Genomic DNA, 18,903 nt, shown 5'->3' with positions numbered 1-18,903 from the left:
TATGTGCTTTAAAGCTTTAGAAGACACCTAAATCCGGGTCTAAAATCCTACAAATCAAGCCATTGCTTTCACTAAGACTCCAGACGCTCTCAAGTCATTGATCATAGTTTTATTCATAGTATTCATCGAAAAGACTAATCATAGGTCATCTTTACGCGCCAAACCAATAGCCCATTAATCTCTGGGTACTCCCGTTAACCATAATGTATCATTAAACCCAACCCTGTATTTTTGTTTTCTTTGGACTGTCTTGGGCTCTTTAGGCCTTCTCGATTCTGCAAATGAGATCTGAACCGTCGACAGAATCACCCTCGCGAACGTGGAGAGAAGTGACTCTACCAGAGTGCGATGCACTGACGCTCATTTCCTATACAAAGTTAGTAATCGATGCCCAGGAACAACAAGTAGATAGTAACTTACCATCTTCATGGCAGAGAGAATGGCAATCGGGTCGCCCTTCTTAACCTCGGAGCCCTCATGGACACGGAGTTCGACAAGGACACCAGACATAGGCGCGCCGACCTGGCTCGAGTCATTAGCATCGGCCTTAGGTCGGCTGATGTTCTCAACAGCAGCCTTCTTGTCAACAACAGTGACCTGTCGGACCTCTCCGTTCATCTCGAAGAAGACCTCACGCTGTCCAGTGTTCTCAGACAGGGGACCGACAGCAAGAAGCTTGAGAATCAACACCTTGCCCTTCTCGAGCTCGACGTTAAACTCCTCGCCGATCTCAGGGCGAGACAAGAAGTATCGGGTGGGCAGCACAGAAAGATCGCCGTATTGCTGGACAAACTTCTTGTAGTCCTCGAAGACCTTGGGGTACATCACATACGAAGCAACGTCACACTCGGTAACAGGTGCGCCGTACTTCTTGCCAAGCTCGCGCTTGGTCTTGACGAAGTCGACAGGGTCGAGGAACAGACCGGGTCGCTTGTCGAGCTTGCGTCGACCACGAAGAGCATCGGATCGAAGAGGCTCGGGGAATCCACCGTAGGGCTGTCCCATCATACCTTCAAGAAACTCCAGGACGGAGCTGGGGAAGTCGAGCTGAGATGCCTTGGCCTTGACGTCTTCAGGGGAAAGTCCGTTCGAGACCATGAACTGGGCGAGATCGCCAACGACCTTGGAGGTAGGAGTAACCTTGACAATGTCACCAAGAAGCTCGTTGGCATGCTCGTAAGCCTTCTTGGTCTCAAGCCACTGAGATCCGAGTCCCAGTTGAGAAGCTTGGAACATCATGTTGGTCAACTGACCACCTGGAATCTCGTGCTCGTACACCTCAGGGTCAGGACCAGCCAAGTGAGCCTCGAAGGGAGAGTAGAGCAGACGAAGTTGCTGCCAGTATACATCGAGGGATCGCACAAGCTTGGGATCCAAGCCAGGGTCGCACTCGCTTCCCTCAAGAGAAGCGATGATAGCGTTGATACTGGGCTGGGATGTCATACCCGACAGACTGTCGGTGGCGGCATCAACAGCATCGGCACCAGCCTTCGCGCAAGCAACCATCGAGGCCACACCAGTACCGGCGGAGTCGTGGGTGTGAACGTGGATAGGAAGATCAGGGTACTTCTTGCGAATGGATCCGATCAGAAGTGTCGCGGCGTGGGGCTTGAGCACACCAGCCATGTCCTTGATACCCAAGATATCAATGTCAAGAGCAACAAGCTTGTCGACAAGGTCAAGGTAGTACTCTAGATTGTACTTTTTGCCAGGACGCTAGAGATGGGTTAGCCGATATGATCCAATTGTGAAAGCATAGCAAATCGAGTAGAAAGGAAGTATGATTGTAAAAGAAACGGAAGGACAGGGAAGCTCATAAAGAATAGCCTAAGAATTTGCCTAACCAGCATAAAGTGACCAAATTCTTTCGTCCTTTATGTTAGGGTCTCGAGGCTTGTCTAAGGCTTGCCTAAGTGGTCTTGCGCATAATCCGCATGATGCGGATGGACGGTAGTCATAGAGCAAACCACTATTGAGAAGCGTTTGCAGCTTATCCGTGAGTTGGCGCTTGGGAGTTTGAGCTGGGGTTGCATATGTTTCAAGGGAAGAGGAATCGCTGGCGAAGCCAACAACAAAGTAAACAGTAAAATGGAAAGAGCTACAAGTATGGCGCTTATCCATAGGGAAGGAGCCAACTTGGTGCAGAAAAAAAGTGAAACACCATCGTGAATACTTACAAGCACTGTTGAGATAGTTAGTAAAACATCACAAGTCCAAGGAATAGATTAACTTACTGTCTCCTGAGTAAGATACAGTTCCCTCGCAGCAACCTCCCGCTCGCTGTACGGCCTTGATACCCACTTCGAGTTGATCGATATCATTCAAAGCATCAAAGACTCGGAAGATATCGACACCGTTCTTCTTGGCCTGATCAACAAAGTGATCGATGGCGTTGTCGGGTAGAGAAGAGTAAGCAACACCGTTAGCACCACGGAGAAGCATCTGGAAAGGAATGTTAGGAACAAGCTTTCGCATCTTTCGAAGTCGGTCCCAAGGATCCTCGTAGAGGAATCGCATGGCAACATCGAAAGTGGCACCACCCCAGCACTCGAGGGAGTAGAGGTTAGAAAGGGCATGGCTGGTCTCTTTAGCAATGCCGAGCAAGTCGACTGTACGGACACGAGTAGCCAGAAGCGACTGGTGAGCATCTCGCCAAGTTGTGTCCATAAGAAGAGTACCCTTGTACTCGCGGACGGCCTTAGCGAAGGCCTTGGGTCCTTGCTCGAGAAGGATGTTTCGCCATCCCTTCGTGCAAGGCTGGGAAGTATCAACCTTCTCTCCGGCGGAGTTGATGAGCTCAGGTACTTGGATCTCTCCCTTGAACTTGGGCTCTCCAATCTGTCCCTTGATGCTGCTACCATTGACGGCGACGTCACCGAGGTAGGCAAGCAGCTTCTGGGCACGGTTCTGGCTGCCGACGAGATCGAACAGTTGAGGGGTATCGTCGATGAAAGTAGTCCAGCAAGTTCCATCAATAAAGGTAGGGTGGGTAAGAAGAGAAGCCAGAAAAGGGATGTTGGTTCGGACACCTCGAATACGGAACTCGATCAGGGATCGGAGAACCTTTCTGCGAGCAATCTCGTAAGTAGAACCATGGCAAGTACACTTCGTAAGCATGGAATCGTAGTGGGGAGTGATGACGGCACCAGCGAAACCGTTACCAGTGTCCAGACGGACACCGTTACCACCGGAAGATCGGTAGACCTCGATCTTACCAGTATCGGGTTGGAAGCCCTTGGCAGGGTCCTCAGTTGTGATACGGCACTGGATGGCAAAGCCACGAGTGGAGATGCGGTCTTGGGTAAGACCAAGCTGGTTCAAAGTGGCACCAGCAGCAATCTGAATCTGAGCAGCAACGATATCGATTCCGGTGATCTCCTCAGTGATAGTGTGCTCGACCTGGATACGAGGGTTGATCTCGATAAAGTAGTGGCGGTTCTGCTGGTCGACCAAGAACTCCGCAGTGCCTGCATTGCGGTAGCCGGCTGTCTTAGCCAGTCTAACAGCGTCGGCGAGAATGTTGTCACGGACCTCAGCGGGGAGATCCTTGGCAGGGGCAATCTCAACAACCTTCTGGTGTCGTCGCTGTACGGAGCAGTCACGCTCGTACAAGTGAACGATGTTACCGTGGTTGTCACCGAGGAGCTGGACCTCAATGTGCTTGGGCTTGTCAAGGAAGCGCTCAACAAAGACGGTGCCGTTACCAAAGGCAGTCTTGGCCTCGGAAGTAGCACGCTCAAAGGACTCCTTGAGGCTCTCCTGGTCACGGACTACTCGCATACCACGACCACCACCACCGAAAGCGGCCTTGATGATAATGGGGAATCCATACTTGTCAGTGAACTCCTTGACCTCCTCGTATCTCTCAACGGCACCCTGGGTACCAGGGACGACAGGGACGTTGGCAGCGTTGGCGAGCTTTCGGGCAGAGACCTTGTCACCGAGCGAGTCAATGACATCGGGGGAGGGGCCGACAAACTGGTCCGGGGTTAGTGCACGGACGGAGCGGGAAAGGTGGGGCAGTTTAGACTCACGATGAGGCCAGCCTTCTCGACCTTACGGGCAAACTCGGCGTTCTCGGAAAGGAAACCGTAACCTAGAGGTTAAGTCAGCGCTGTGAATGCCGGATGCCGAAGTTGAGGTAAACAAACCAGGGTGGATCATTTGCACGCCGTGCTCGACAGCGATCTTAACAATCTCATCACCAGCGAGATAGGCGCCAACAGGGGTGTACTGTCCACGCTTGCCAATGACGTAGGCTTCATCGGCCTCTGAAAGACATTGTTAGTAAAATGGTCTCGGAGGGGCATATGGGTGTCGCGTACTCTGTCGGTGCATGCTCAATCGGTCCTCATAACTGTGCGAGTTAGTTTATAAACTCTCGTGCCGTCGGGATCGCGGTTCAAGTGAGGGGTACCTGAAGACTGCAACAGTGTGCAGTGAAAGCTCGTGAGCCTGTAGATGATTAGCGCCTTAGTCCAGGCTTATGAGCCGCACGAAACCGAGAGTCGTTACTTACAGTTCTGAAAATCTATAACCAAATACCAGTGTCAGCTAGGCAGTGTCTAAAAAGAGCGACCGGGCGGAAGGAATGGATAGGCAGTCATACACGAATGGCTGTTCACATGTTAGCTGATTGCGGGTCTGCTATGGGTACTGAGAGTGTTCGACTTACGGATTTCACCACGGTTGGCAACTGCAAAGGAGTAAAAGATTCAAGTCAGCGCAAGTTCTCGAGATAAGCAATGGGGATCATTGGGCCCTCCAGATAAGCCATTGGTGGCTTTTAGGAGCGCGTCAGCTACTCACCAAGAATCTTCTTCACATGCATGATGCTAGAGTTGGCGCGGATGTGGTGGACCGAGTTGGCCTCCTTCGGCTCATCGATATCATCCTCCTCGAAGACATCGTTGAAGGTGAGTGGTTGCTGAGGGGCGGCCATCTTGTGTGATTTACTTCAGCGACTGTAGAAGAAGTTGAAAAGAGAGAGAACAAGAAGCTCTAGCAAAGAAAGGGAGCTTTGTCGAGAGCTCAATGGCGGGGTCTCTTGACGTTTGGTGGGGTAAGGAGCACGCTTGTCGGTATGAAGATACCACGACAGCTCTTCGACCGCAATATCACCCAGTAACGCAGAGAATCGTGGGTAGAGGGTATAATGGAGAGGAATAGATAAAGGTATAAGGTTGAGAAGAAAGTAAATCGAAGGGAAGGGACATGCAGGCGGACGAGGGGGGTTTTGTAGAGCACTGGTAAATCAATTCTATCCCCCAAGTCCGTCGTCGGTGACACACCCGGCCTCCGGGGGTAGAGAGAGGGAGAGAGCTATCCAGGACGGGAGGGCGTGTGATTGGTAAAGTGGACGGTGAGGGAGTGTACGTTGGAGAAAGCCCGAGGGGCACCAGGTGTGAGAAGGCGCAACCCGTCACGTCCCAAGAAATTGGCAGGTACTCGGTACTGTACCAAACCTATCACACAGCGGCGCAGGCGGAACCCTCCCACTCCCACTCGATCCATCAAAACTTTCCAACTAACAATCAAGGTATCGCACTAAGAAACACCTTGGGTATGACTCCAACGGATCTGCTTCGGCCTTGGAGACGTACCGTATCTGGATGGGGAAGAACTAGAGGTACAGGCTTCTACAGAAAAAGAATCTCTGGGCGGTTACCAACTAACGACGAGGAGTGGAACTTGATTCGGCCACATAACGACTCTACCGCGGTCTCGTCAACTCGGAGTTTCTATACTACGTAGCCTTTTATGGTGTACAGCTGAACGGCGGTCGCTTTCCCGCTGAACGTGATACCCTGTGTCTCTTGGGGGGCATCCTTCTAGCATGTACGAATCTATAGACATTACAAGATGTTGTTGACCGGGCCGGTTGATGTAAAGGGCTGTCTATACCAATGGAAGAAGCAACAATAGCATAAAAGCGGCTATGAACAATCGCGGCAATGGGCATCCAGCCTGACGGGACATACCCCGGAAGACTGGGGGTTAAGATGTCTGTGAGCGTGGTGGTAGTATGCCGTAAAGGGAATCGACGCGGCATAGCTTAACACACAGATTTCATCGCGCCTCACCCGGGAACAGACAAAATAAGAACATGACACAAAGGCATGGGGGAAGACAGGGTGTGTGATACAGGATGGTCTCAAATTGACACAAGTCGTCGTTGCGAAGATTGCGACAGCATAACGAGACCTTTATAGTATCAAAGCCGGGGGATATGCTCAGAATAGCTTCTATCATATCACCAACAACGTCTAGCCAGCTAATCACATGCCGCGGTTTCGGGAAATCTCTAAATATATGTACATTGGTTTCAGTAATAATCCAAATTTAACGGTGGTCAGTGTTCTCGGTCTTGTTTGCGACGAGCAGCGAGACAGAAAAAAAGTGAGAGTTGACGCAACTCATTCCCCCGACACATCTTTGTTTTATCCGGCCATTGACCAATCAACGCTCTCTGATAGTGTCTCGACATGACTTGAGGATATTATTTTGGCTCAAGCTCGGAGTTTTACTATCAGCTCCAAGTTACTAAGTTACTTAGTTATCTGTCTACCTTACCAAGTCATATCTCGATATCCATCTCTCGAGCTTTCACATAATAACCTCATTGCGCGCCGATCGATTTCAGCCGTCGCGCCTCGTACCACAATCAGCTTCCCAGCAGAAGGAACGTCTCCTCAACAATTTGGTCTAAAGGTACATTGCGATTCTTTACGTTTCGCTCACGTACACCGACCAGGGCGCACCTTACCTCTAGAGGTTTTGACGCTTTACCTCTAGAGGCTGCCTGCACCGCGTCTTTACCTCTAGAGGTTTGAGGAGGTTGTTGTTGTCCCACACGCCTGACGCCGGCGTAGGAGCGAACGATCTGTTCACCTTATCCATGGGTGGCCATGTCATGGACCAAGGGAAGTCCAGTCAAAGTATCCACGTTTGCATCAGACTGGGCCTTCCTTAATGCCGAGGCTATGTGTGTCTTTGACGGCAGCAAAATCTGGTGAGATCATCCTGGATCGCTGGCCCGAGACTTTTACGCATTGCAACAGAGCCGTAGCAGTAGCTGTGTCCCTCCCACCGCATCACCTCGTCCACAGTATCTCGGGACTGGAGCTATTGGTGTCACGGTGGACGACCGTGACACCGTACACCTTGACCAAGGGATCTACATCTACCTTACTTACCCCCACCACTGACTGGACCCTGGCTGCGTTGTTTGGTTCCAACTCAAGCTCAATCTCAAAAATCTCAAGCTCGCTGAAAGCCCCAAGCTCCAACTTACCTAACGGACGAGTGTGGGGTAAAGCACCGTACCAGATGCCTTGAGGCCTTTGCGCTGTCGCTGCTCGCCGTTTGATCATGGTCTCATTTTAGCCTGTTTTGTCTATCATCTTACCATCCAGCCGTAATAATTTGACAAGTACTTTTATTCGGCTTGTTCCCACCTGCTGGAAAAGTGACTGGGAATAGCCTACAGCCATCCACCTGATCACACTCTGTACCCAGCACGTACAACAAGAGTGTCTGTTCATCAAGAATGACGATCACTCGCGGCAATGTTTTACATATCCTCGTACTTAGTAGGTATTCTAAGACATAAACTTCAAAGCGTCGTGTCTGATTGCTTGTTTCGCGAGGTCCATGTCCCGCCTTTATCAGACGCTCTCCCACCAGTAACCGCATTCTACCATTCTAACCCCCACGGAGGTCAAAGACCGGCACCTATTTCGTTTGAGCCAAAACCCACTCCATCCCAGGCGGCATGACCTGCCTAACCACGCTCTCTCGGTGGATGAAGGCCGGCGCATCACTTTTGTTGATCAAGATTGACGCTTTTATTGGTGCGCATTTGGCAATACAGATCATGTTGCTTTTGTGACTTTTTCTGCAATTATGTGATCCCACTCTGCAAAGCTGAAAGCCTCCACTGTCGATGAAAATCATTTACAATTGGTTTTTTGTAAAACAAACAGGCTCTTTCCACCTGAAGCCCGGGTTCAAGCAATAACCTGCTACAATTCTTAGGCTATTATTGAGAAAGCGAGCTAGCTCCGACTTCGGTCTTCGGTGTACCCCTCCGAGCCGCTGATTCGATACTGTAGTAACGATTGAATAAGATTTGATACAAATCGAAAGACCGGATTGGAGTAGGGCTGAAGAGAAACCAAATAGGAAGGCATTCCTCGGTTCGAGGTTGATCCTTCGGTGTACGGTGTGTAGGTACCGATGAACTTGTCGGCCGAAAAGGTCTGGAGCACTGACGTTTTCCCCTCACGAATACCGAATTCAATGATACGAATAGGGAATTGGAGTTGATCTGAAGCCTATTACAGGAGGCTGTCTTTGTATTGACACTCGAGCTACGATAGTCACCCCAGAAGCAGTGTGAGACAAGCAAGGTGGGCCTCTGATTCACTATACTCAACATTATGTTAGCAGATCATTCACTGCTTCGATCCAGCAACTGCTTTAAACAGTTCATATCCTCAGCTACAAGCTACGACGTAAGTCATGACAGCTACAAAGAAGTAATTTGATACAATTTACTTCTATAACCGAAACGCGGCTAGAAAAGGCAACAAGCGGTTCCGGTAATGATTTGGTAATAAAGAGCGAGTCTTTCCGAGCAACTCCAGGACGACGACTTCTTGAATTTCATCTGCACGTTCACGGACAGAAGCCGACCAGAACATTACCAATCTTGTCCATACAAAGGCCGGGGTATGCACCCTGACCTTGGATTTGCTGATCAGTGTCAGCTAGCTGTCCCTAGTCTCTGCTTCACCTTGACCTTATTTCGTCACGTTGTGGTCCCGAAGAGGGAAGGCCAGGCACAGGCACGAAAACATTCGGGACTTTGCATGCAAGATTCGGGTCTGAGGCGGCTCCACTGCTCAGATCTATCTTGTCCGTACGGAAGACACTAGTTAGGAGCTACGTGCCTACGTAGGGTCTGAAGTGTCTGGGGTTTGTGTGTATGTTTCGAGCCTACTCACGTCAAGCTGCAGCCGAGAAACATACTGAGGGCCTGACATAGATTAAAGTCTTTTAATCACAGGCACAGTTCACAGGTCACAGGCGAGGAGGTAGATAGGCAGATAGGCAGATAGGTACCTAGGTACCTAGGTAAGTAGGTACTTGTTTCATAGGTGCTCATACTCAAGTCACTTATTGCTCTTACCATGGCTTAAGCATCTCGGGAGCGCCTCCGGGGAACCTCATTTAATCTCCGTTTTGCGGGGGAATAGCATCTCTCCACCGTTTGCTCGTGACGCTCTTGTGGCACTTTGAGACAGGATAGCGTCTTTACTCTAACCATTTTGATTGATCTAGGGTCCCCAAAACGCGATCGCACCTCTCTGGGTGCAAGTACTGCAGGTATCCCGGCTCGGAGTGCGATTCTAGATGATCGAGGGAACAATTTCTTGTAAAGGTACAAAGTTATTGTGCGGTAGCTGTGTGCTCATGGCACTCTCCGAATCCCGAGCCCCCAACCCGGGGGCGCTCCCATTATATGGACGGCATGCAGCCCGACACACCGATCCGCCCAGTGACCGTCGGTTTAGCACCCTCTTTATTTGCTGACAGCGTTCTGAACCTTCTCCGTGGCCTTCTCTACCTTGCCCTTAGCAGCCTGGGCCGCTTGTGCCAGCTGCTCCTTGGGCATGTTCTCCTTTCCGCCCCAGTAGTGGTAGTTCAGGTATCGGTATCCTTGAGTGAGCTGGGCGCCGGCGTTGACGAAGTGGCAGGCGAAGAGAAGGTAGTTTCTGGGTGTGACAGCAAGGGAGTATCGCATGAAGGTACCGGCATAGATGATGAGAGCACCGGTCATTTGTCCCGAGATCCTAACGGATGCAAGTTAGTCGTGAGCCTTGCAGGCAGATCAAGGCAGGGATTATCATACATCTCAGGGCTTTTCTGTGTGTCCATAATGGCCGCCAGAGGGATACCAAAGTTGGAGACAGGACCCCAGAAGTCTGCAAGAAAATGTCAGTTCACATCTTCGCATGTCAATTACCCCAAAGCTGTCGTATTCTCGAAGCATTGAGCGCATCAGCAAACACAACCAGCAGCAACCCAATTGGCATGTCACAAAAGCACAGCAACATCTTGCACATGTTTCCCATGCCTAAGCATGCTTCTTTATGTCTTGCCGCCTTTGAATTGGATGTTGAGTTGCGATGTCACAAAATTGCGCTTTCGGAGAGGTATCGGAGCTCATGCAAAAAGCATAATAGGACGTTGAGACGTACGGGTCGAGCAGATGTAGTCAGATACCGGGTTGGACCGGATCTTGGCGTTCGCAGCCTTGATGAGAGCAGCCATTTTGATTGATTTGTATGAGCGACGCCGTGGATATCGGAAATGGGAGCGACCTGTCGTGGGTTGAGGTGATGCTGTTCCTGTTCTCGCTCTCAATTTGCCCGCGCCGAACAGGAAATTTCCAATGTTGAGGTCACGTGCACAGCCTATCTTTTGTTTGCTACCTCACCTCACCTCAACCATTTCCGTTGTGTTACCATAATAGCTCCTAACCCCGGATTAAACCACTGTATACTTGACTGCATCATTTTTTTCGATGTCCTATACTAGATAGTCATGTTGATGAAAGGTCTAAAATATGGGTGAGTTGTTGGATTTCCATTGATTTCGACGTGGTTACCTGCAATTGACCGATGGTCTGGAATTGAGAGTGCAGCTGAAGCATGGGGACTTTCGGACGTTGTCCGTCTAGAGTAAACATACATTCATCGTAGGGGGCGTGTCCTGGAGACAAGCTGACGCCACGCTATCTCTTATGGGTACCTAGCTACAAATTGTCACTTGTGAAGCTCGTGAGATGATATCCCGGGGATTGCGGGGACTTGGAGACTATACCGAGAGCTATTCTCCATCTTCTCCAGCACGGGGCATCATACCCCAGACGGATATTGGGGGCTCAAAGATCCATTGCTATTCAGTCTTCATCTGTCCCTGTCCACTCATTATGCTAGTCCAGCCTGATCCTCTTAATGGGTTGAGCGTTGGACGCCACAAGAACGATCAACCCGGAGTGGGACTCTATTCCAGAAGACTTCTTCCAGCGGCAATGCCTTCTCTATCAGACGTCACTCAACTAAACAACGACTAGAAACAGAGGGTGCAGCTATCAAATCTCCAATACGACCCTCTAGACCCAAATCCCCAGGGTCTTTGATTCCTAAACTGGTCCCTGGGAGCAACCGTCGTGAAGCCATACCATGCCGGGTTGTGGAGAGACGGGCACCCGGAGCCGGCACCGATATCCCGGCCTCTCCCGATGAATTGGATGGATCGGGATCTCTCTACAGCAACTTACACACATACATGTAACGTGATCAATCTTGCATCGCCCTTTATGCCGAGATCCATGGTATTCGTCCTTTTATCCCCTGGTCTTGTGCCGCATGTGCGGGTAAACTAACTAATAGCTAACGAGGAGCCGCTTCTGCTTGAGTCTCGGTTGTGGAGAGCTTCGCTGGGCTGTTAAACCCGAGGTGAGCCGCCAACCATGAAAATATTTGTCAGGAAAAAGTATTGAGAAACACGAAAGAGTTCTTTGGAGTTGTGATTCTGTATCTTTGGTTGCAATGATCTCTAGTAGAAACCAAGCTTCAGTGATATTCTGCCCTAGGCACACCGAGACAGTGAATTTCCTCCGACTTGGCTCTCTTACACGTGGTTGGTCAACAGCCAGAAGCAGAATCACTGACTGGCCATAGACAATTTACAGCACAAACTTCAAGCAAAAAGATTGGATGACTGAAGACACGAATTTGAACTGGTATAACCAGTAAGTACTCCGTATCTCACATATGCCCTTCAAAACTTTGACGACCCAGTATGGAGCTTTATTTGCATGCCATATTCACTGAAAGACCTTGAAGTATCTTACGCGATCATTTCTAGCAAACTGAGGGCTACAAGTCTCCATATGAAAGAATTGAAGTTTCTACGGTACTTCCTTGTACCTATGTACAGCTGGCAGGCAGGCGGGCAACAGAAGAATTGTTACTAAGGCCTAACTGCTGGTCTAAGCTAGCATAAAGTGACCAACTTATTTCGTCTCTTATGGATACTAGTAGTGGCCAATTCTTCTAACACTGACGGCAAGATAACTCCCAGTTACTACTGCAGCTACCCTAGACTTCGTCCCAAGAAATACTAGGAGAAGCGCAACAAGCTTCGTGTTTGGTTGGTCGAATGCACTTGAAACTGCATATATTTACGGCCAGTAAGGCTACTGAATTTGCTGTGGTTTCATCAACCCAGTTCATATGTTTGCCCTGCCATGTGTACTGATGCAATGTGGCTGTTTGCATATATCGTATGCGCCACAATCGAGACACACCAGCAGATGGGAATTCTAGGCAGATATGAAAAATACATTAGCGACTCAGAGTTGATGACTCTTTTACTTTCGCTAAAGCAGTGCATTTCGAGATAGATAGATAGTCCCCGACCACTGAGAGTGATCCTGTGAAATTGCAAAGACCCAAAATACCTACCTACTACCTAGGTAGGTACCTACCCAATGAGTCATTCTGACACTTTAATTGTCCAGCCAATGCTTGCTTGTTTTGCCACACGGAAACAGACAGAGGCTCCACCAAGTTCAACGCCTCTCAAAGAATTTATTGGAAGCGTTGCTGATATATCATCATATTCCTTCCTCTTTCCCCTCGAGAGCTTCCTTTCCTCCTCCATTCATCTCTATCTTTAACGGTTGCCACTGCAGCAGGACTGTCAACGTCAGCTCCTAATCGTGCAAAGCATTTATTCCTTCTGCAAGTCCATTTGTCAGACCATCGTTCTTCGTGATCATTATTTCTCTGTTTGAAGACGCTTTATATTTTACACAGCGCAATCATTTCGCCATCGATAGGGTCTCATTTGACTGCCTCATACTACGCCGTCATGGCCGAGCAGGAGCCCAGCCGTGCCTCTAATCAGGCACAACCACAAACTCAAAACCGTCCCCAGAATGAGGGTCAAGGACCAGCTTCAGGATCTCGAGGAGGCTCACGTGGGGGACGTCGTAGGGGAAGAGGAGGGCGGAACCGTGGCCAGCGGCAGGATGGCTCGGCACAGGAATCTGGAGGACGTGGAAATGCCTCCCAGACAGATTCTGCCGATGCCGCAGTCGCCACAGCACCCACAACTGCCCCTACAGGACCAGCAGCTTCCAACGCACCTGAAAGCTCAGGAAACTCTAGAAACAGACGCAATAGAAGAGGCAACCGAGGGGGCGCCCGAGGTTCAGTTGAGCACGGGAGAGGTGTATTCACAATGGGGCCCCGACGACAATTCGGTGGCCGGCTAACAACGAATGAGCAACCACCAGACGCAGCTGACGAGGACGCATCTTTGCGTGCTAATGCCCCAGAATTCGTCCCCGGACAGCCCGTACCCCAAAGAAGGTAAGCAGTTCATTATAGAGGCGGAAGACAGGCCAGAAACTAACTATCACAGGAATGGACAGCAACCCTCGGGTGCGGGTGAATCCCAAGCTGCAGCCCAGCCTCGTTCAAGGGGTAATCGTACGCGGAATCGGAAGCAAGATAGACCTCGTCAAGAGGTTCCCAAGTCTACTGCCTCTGAGCTCTGGCAACGAATTCAGGAGGATATTGCTAATTGGAACTACGAGTGTCGAATCTGCACCGAAGAGGTCACCCGAAAAACCGAGGTTTGGTCTTGTGGCACCTGCTGGACTGTTGTTCATCTTGAATGTGCTCATCAATGGTGGGATACTTCTATGAAGATCAATGAAGAGAGCGGTGATAGGTCCTGGCGTTGCCCTGGATGTAACTCAACATTGACCGACGAGCCTGGTGATAGTTCGTGCTGGTGTGGCAAAGAAACGAATCCCAGTCGGAATAGCATCCTGCCCCCTCACTCTTGTGGGCAGACCTGCTCCAAACCTAGGTCGACATGCTCCCATCCATGCACTCTCCAGTGTCACCCTGGCCCCTGCCCACCTTGCAACGTCCTTAGCCCACCGGAGCCGTGCTATTGTGGAAAGAACTCTCAGCGAAAGAACTGTAGAGATACAGATTACTACAACGGATGGAGCTGCAGAGAGATTTGTGGCGACTTGCTTCCTTGCTCGCAACACGAATGCTCTCAGATATGCCATCCAGGTGTGTGTGGCACTTGCGAAGTAACAGTGAAGGCGAAATGTTACTGTGGGAGAGTCGAGAAGGAGATGCAATGTTATAAGCAGGACGACTTGTGCGATTCATACGATGATGCCAGTGAGTCTTGGTTTGAGGGCTCTTTCGCTTGTGAAAATACCTGCGAAAGAACCTATGATTGCAGCATCCATCGTTGTCAGCTGCCTTGCCACCCACAAGATGAGCTCCCAGCTCATTGTCCTTTCTCCCCAGACGTTGTCACCGACTGCCCTTGCGGGAAGACACCACTGAAGGAACTCATGGACCACCCTCGCCAGTCCTGCGACGACCTTATTCCCCATTGCGAAAGGAAGTGCGAGAAGAAGTTGGACTGCGGCCATCTCTGTCAATCCCTCTGCCATACTGGTGATTGCAACCCTTGCACACAAGTCATGGAAGTCGATTGCCGCTGTGGCCGTGTCACGTCCGAGACGATGTGTCACGGAGCAGAAGTTCAAAACCCCTTGTGCTTCAAGACATGCCAGGCAAACAGGAACTGTGGAAGACATCGTTGCGGTGAGCATTGCTGCCCAGGAGAAAAGAAAGCTCTTCAGCGGATTGCTCAGCAGAAGAAGCAACGTCTCGGCCCCGACGCACTCCCCGTCGAAGCCGAGCACATATGTGTCGAGACTTGTGGCAGACCACTAAAGTGCGGTAGTCACCGTTGTGAACAGCTATGTCACCGTGGAGCCTGCCAGAGCTGCCCAGAGGCCATTTGGGAGGAAATTCCCTGCGGCTGCGGCGCTACTGTTCTTCATCCACCACAACCTTGTGGTACTCGTCAACCTTCTTGCACAAACAAGTGTCGACGACAGCCCAGCTGTGGACATCCTCCCGTCGACCATCAGTGCCACCCCGATGATGTGGACTGTCCACCATGCGTGTATCTCGTTGAAAAAACCTGTTTGTGCACGAAAACCACATTCCATAATAAGCCGTGTCACCTTCAGCAAGTCCACTGCAGCAAGGTGTGCGGGCAGAAGTTGTCTTGCGGCCTCCATACATGCAAGAAACTATGCCATCGTTCTGGAGAGTGTGGAGATGCACAGGATGGCTGCGAACAGCTTTGCGGGAAGCCGAAGCCTCTTTGCGGTCACCCGTGCCAGAGTGTCTGTCATGGTCAGACTGGTAAGCCAATATCCGCCCTTCCTCTCAAGAAACAGACTAACATTTGCCCAGCTTGTAACGAATCGACAGCCTGTCAGGTAAAGATGACAGTAAAATGCCCTTGTGGCAATTATAAAAAGGAGTTCAAATGTCTAGCTAGCACCAGTAACCCAACTCCAAACCGCCCGGAACTTCGATGCGACGAAGAATGCGAACGCCTCGACCGGAATCGTCGTCTTGCCGCAGCCCTTAACATTGACCCGGCTTCCCATACTAACGATCACATCCCTTTCTCCGATGATACTCTTAAGCTGTACAAGCAATTCCCCAAATGGGGCGATGAGCAAGAGAGCCAATTCCGTGTCTTTGCAGCCAACAAGGATGAGGTTCGTCTGAGATATGAGCCTATGAAGAACACTTCACGCCAGTTTCTTCACCTTCTTGCTATTGACTTTGGCTTCGAGAGTAAGAGTGAGGACCACGACATTCACCGATCGGTTGTGGTCTGGAAGGCGGATAAGTTCGTCTCGGCACCGCCAAAAACACTCTCTCAGTCTGTCAAGATCCGAGCCGCACAAGCTGCGGAAGCTGCGGCGGCGGCAGCAATTCGACCACCCAGCCCGCCAGTTTTGGAGACAGAGCCATTCAATGCGCTGGTACTCCTTGGGCCCCGTTTCGGATTGACGAACGATGAGGTCAACGCAGCTCTTGCACCGGACCTCTCATCGCTACAGGGATTCTCGTTCAAGGTTGACTTTCTCAACGATGAAGTTCTTATCAAGGCTACAGTGGCATACTCAGCCTTCCTAACCCCTGCCCCCTTGGAGAAGGGCCTTGAAATCCTCAAGCCTCGAATTGAGCAGACGATTCGACGTGAGAAGCTTGCCGAGAATGTGTTGCTCTGCCATTCAGATGTCAACGGCGCCATCACTCGTCGCGAGGTGCCACGCCGAGCTGGCGCTGGAGGATGGAGCGCCGTGGCTGGACGCGCGGCGTCTAAACCAGGATCATCATCCGCAGCCGAAGAAGAAGCTAAACCTGGGCGCAGACTACTTCTTGGACTCAAGAAGAAGAAACCACAGCCGGAGGCAGGAAAGGTGTGGGCTGCGCTCGACGGGGACGTTGAATGTTGAAAAGCAATCACTTGACCCCCCGACTGCAGCTTGCTGATGCTGAGTCTCACAATGACATAGATCACTGAGATATCTCACTTGAATGGAAGCGTGAGCGTGAATTAGACAGAAAACTATAATGACTATCCCAGACATTGGAAAACCCTGGATTAAACCGATACAAGTAAGGGTCGTCCCGTTATTTGAGAGTGTGGGTGTTCAGACCCTCCAATGTTGTGCATATTGTAGTCCAAGCCGCCCAATGACAGATTGACTAAAGCGTTGAACCTCGTGGGATTGAGGCCTTCTCAATTAAACTTGCATGTAAGACATAGATGTAACATCGACTATGTTATTTTTTCGCGTCACGCGAGCGCACTTTTGCAAGTTGATGGAGGTATCACATGGGACTAGATCTCCACCAACACCACACACACGCGGGTAGACAAAGTTAATTTTGGTTCACCAATGTCTCATAACTTCCAAGTTTTCTAAGCATTTGAGGGGATGGGTGGCTCAAGGAACACAGCGATTGCCAAACGAACGATGAGTGTGTGTGTATTATTTATACTCGAAGAAGAAAGTAGTATGTAGATGCAAAAAGGTTTGTTAATACAGAAAAAGCAGGTTTCGTTCAATCGTGAGTGCTATGCTGGATGCTATCCCGTATGCTATCTCCTTCTTTTCTCTTCACTTAGGCTGGCCATGCGCAATTGAAATGGAATATCAAGGGTGATGTTACCGAGTCTCTACGAACGTATCTTTTCTTTCTCTTCATTACCTGTCACTTCAGCAATGAAGTCTGACATGGCCTCGAAGTATCCTTCTTCAAGGACACTCGAGTTATGGTCGCCACCAGGGAGGGGCTTCCACCGCTTGGTGGGTGCTGCGGAAATGTCGTACAGCTGTTTCATGTGTTTTGGTCTGCAGAGCATTAGCTTCTCGTTCTGTGTTGCATTGTGTTGATCACAGAGAAAAGGGGGATGCATGATGGATCATCAGAAGATATTTGCTTTCATATCAAGACCACGAGGGTACTTCAACTTTTGTGGGTGATGCAAATTTGATCATCACATGATCGAGGGTAGGAATAGAGAGTGAATGGTGTGGGAAGGATAGACAACTTACGGGACAATCTCATCCTGCAAGCCACTGATGAAGAGCGTAGGCACCTTTGTGATATTGGGTAGAACCGACTCACTGGGCCAGACTTGGTGGCATAGCAGGGTGAGGTATTTTGCGGGGGGCACGACGGAAGGGATCAGCTTCCGGATGGAGAGAAATGTGTTCTCGAGGATCAGACCAGCGATATCACCCGTTTCCTGGTTCTTGGAGACAAGCTTGATGGCGACGGCGCCACCCAGACTCTGCCCGTAGACCATGAGCTTGTGATCGCGTGTCTCGGCCCGCTGCCGCAGGTAGTTAAGACCAGTCTGGGCGTCAATATTAAGACCCGACTCGTCAGGCTGGCCGGTTGAGGAACCGTAACCTCTGTACTCGAGCATAAACACATTGCAGCCAATGTAGTTTATAATCATGCGAGCGATGGGTAACCGATGGCCGATGTTGCCAGCATTGCCATGGAACATCAATATTGTGATGTTTGAGTTCTTGTGGCCACGAGGGCCACGGATGTAGAAAGCTGAGAGCTTTTCGCCATCGTCGGTCGGTATGTATAGCTCTTCGAAATTTGTGAGGCCAAAGTCAGAGGGTTTGGGAACGTCGGAGCGAGAATTTGCAGGAATGTTGCTCGGGTAAATGAGAGCCCTAAAGTAGGTGGTTAGCGCGGGGCTCGGCATGATGATGATGCGGGTCGGTCGATAGCAATGGAACAGTAGCGACAGGAAAGAGAAGGCTGGGGGGACCACAGTGGTCGTCGGCGATAGGCGACGGTGGTACGGATAGATATACTGACTTTTGCTTAAAGTATAGTAACGAGGTGAGAACGGCAGCGATACCCTGTGAAGTTGCGCATTGATGTCAGCTTGGACTCTCGTGAACCAGAGAGTAATCTGAGAGGCTGAACGCCAAGGACGTACCGTTGAAGCCAACGCGGGCAGACGCATGTAGCTGGCGACCGAGCTCAGTACCGAGACGGTCTGCTCAACGTAATTGTTGGAAGATTGCGAAGTGGGAGAGTTTGAGCTCGACATGGTTGCCTTTGCCGGTTTGCTGGGCATTACAGCAACTGATGTAGAATGGCCAGAGAGATTCGGATTCAGATGCAGGTACAACAGGTAGGTTAAGGTAGTCAAAAATCTACCTTGAACCTACTGGACCTGACTCGACCGAACCTTTACTCAACTGTACGGGGGGGGGGGAGATCCAATGGGGCCCCGACAGTGATTTACAGCGGAGACTGGAGACTGAAGGGCGGAGCAAGGGGTAACGACAGGTAAGGTACAGAGTACGTAGGGTTCTCGCTGGATATCGTAGTAGCGGTCGACAACGTTTACTCGAAAATACGGTGACTGATCAGA

The 18,903-nt window shown here is 50.4% G+C and overlaps 4 protein-coding genes across 4 annotated transcripts; 1 reads left to right on the top strand and 3 right to left on the bottom strand.

Annotated features, from left to right (window-relative positions):
• Positions 1-259: 259 nt before the first annotated feature.
• FIESC28_00291 (uncharacterized protein) lies at positions 260-4,942 on the bottom strand (the record flags this gene model as incomplete). The annotated part of the gene is made up of 12 exons (XM_031154442.1): positions 260-367; positions 421-1,716; positions 2,178-2,182; positions 2,235-3,978; positions 4,035-4,096; positions 4,152-4,271; positions 4,326-4,357; positions 4,418-4,455; positions 4,520-4,531; positions 4,610-4,617; positions 4,676-4,696; positions 4,810-4,942. The coding sequence occupies 12 exons, from the start codon at positions 4,940-4,942 to the stop codon at positions 260-262; spliced, it is 3,579 nt and encodes a 1,192-aa protein (XP_031021496.1).
• A 4,644-nt stretch (positions 4,943-9,586) lies between these two features.
• On the bottom strand, positions 9,587-10,338 carry FIESC28_00290 (uncharacterized protein; the record flags this gene model as incomplete). Its single annotated transcript, XM_031154441.1, has 3 exons — positions 9,587-9,857; positions 9,917-9,989; positions 10,266-10,338. The coding sequence occupies 3 exons, from the start codon at positions 10,336-10,338 to the stop codon at positions 9,587-9,589; spliced, it is 417 nt and encodes a 138-aa protein (XP_031021495.1).
• A 2,610-nt stretch (positions 10,339-12,948) lies between these two features.
• FIESC28_00289 (uncharacterized protein) lies at positions 12,949-16,444 on the top strand (the record flags this gene model as incomplete). Its single annotated transcript, XM_031154440.1, has 7 exons — positions 12,949-13,451; positions 13,504-13,808; positions 13,870-14,171; positions 14,255-14,285; positions 14,863-15,332; positions 15,384-15,409; positions 15,478-16,444. 7 exons carry the CDS (start codon positions 12,949-12,951, stop codon positions 16,442-16,444), a joined length of 2,604 nt encoding a protein of 867 aa, XP_031021494.1.
• Positions 16,445-17,172: 728 nt separating this feature from the next.
• Positions 17,173-18,576, bottom strand: FIESC28_00288 (uncharacterized protein; the record flags this gene model as incomplete). Its single annotated transcript, XM_031154439.1, has 4 exons — positions 17,173-17,347; positions 17,552-18,190; positions 18,339-18,382; positions 18,463-18,576. The coding sequence occupies 4 exons, from the start codon at positions 18,574-18,576 to the stop codon at positions 17,173-17,175; spliced, it is 972 nt and encodes a 323-aa protein (XP_031021493.1).
• Positions 18,577-18,903: the final 327 nt, after the last annotated feature.

This window comes from Fusarium coffeatum (genome assembly GCF_003316985.1).
Source record: "Fusarium coffeatum strain FIESC_28 chromosome Unknown BRIP53273_contig_6, whole genome shotgun sequence".
In the NCBI taxonomy this organism is placed as follows: domain Eukaryota; kingdom Fungi; phylum Ascomycota; class Sordariomycetes; order Hypocreales; family Nectriaceae; genus Fusarium; species Fusarium coffeatum.
Note: the sequence above shows the minus strand (reverse complement) of the source record. Positions and strands in the feature narration are given on the sequence as shown.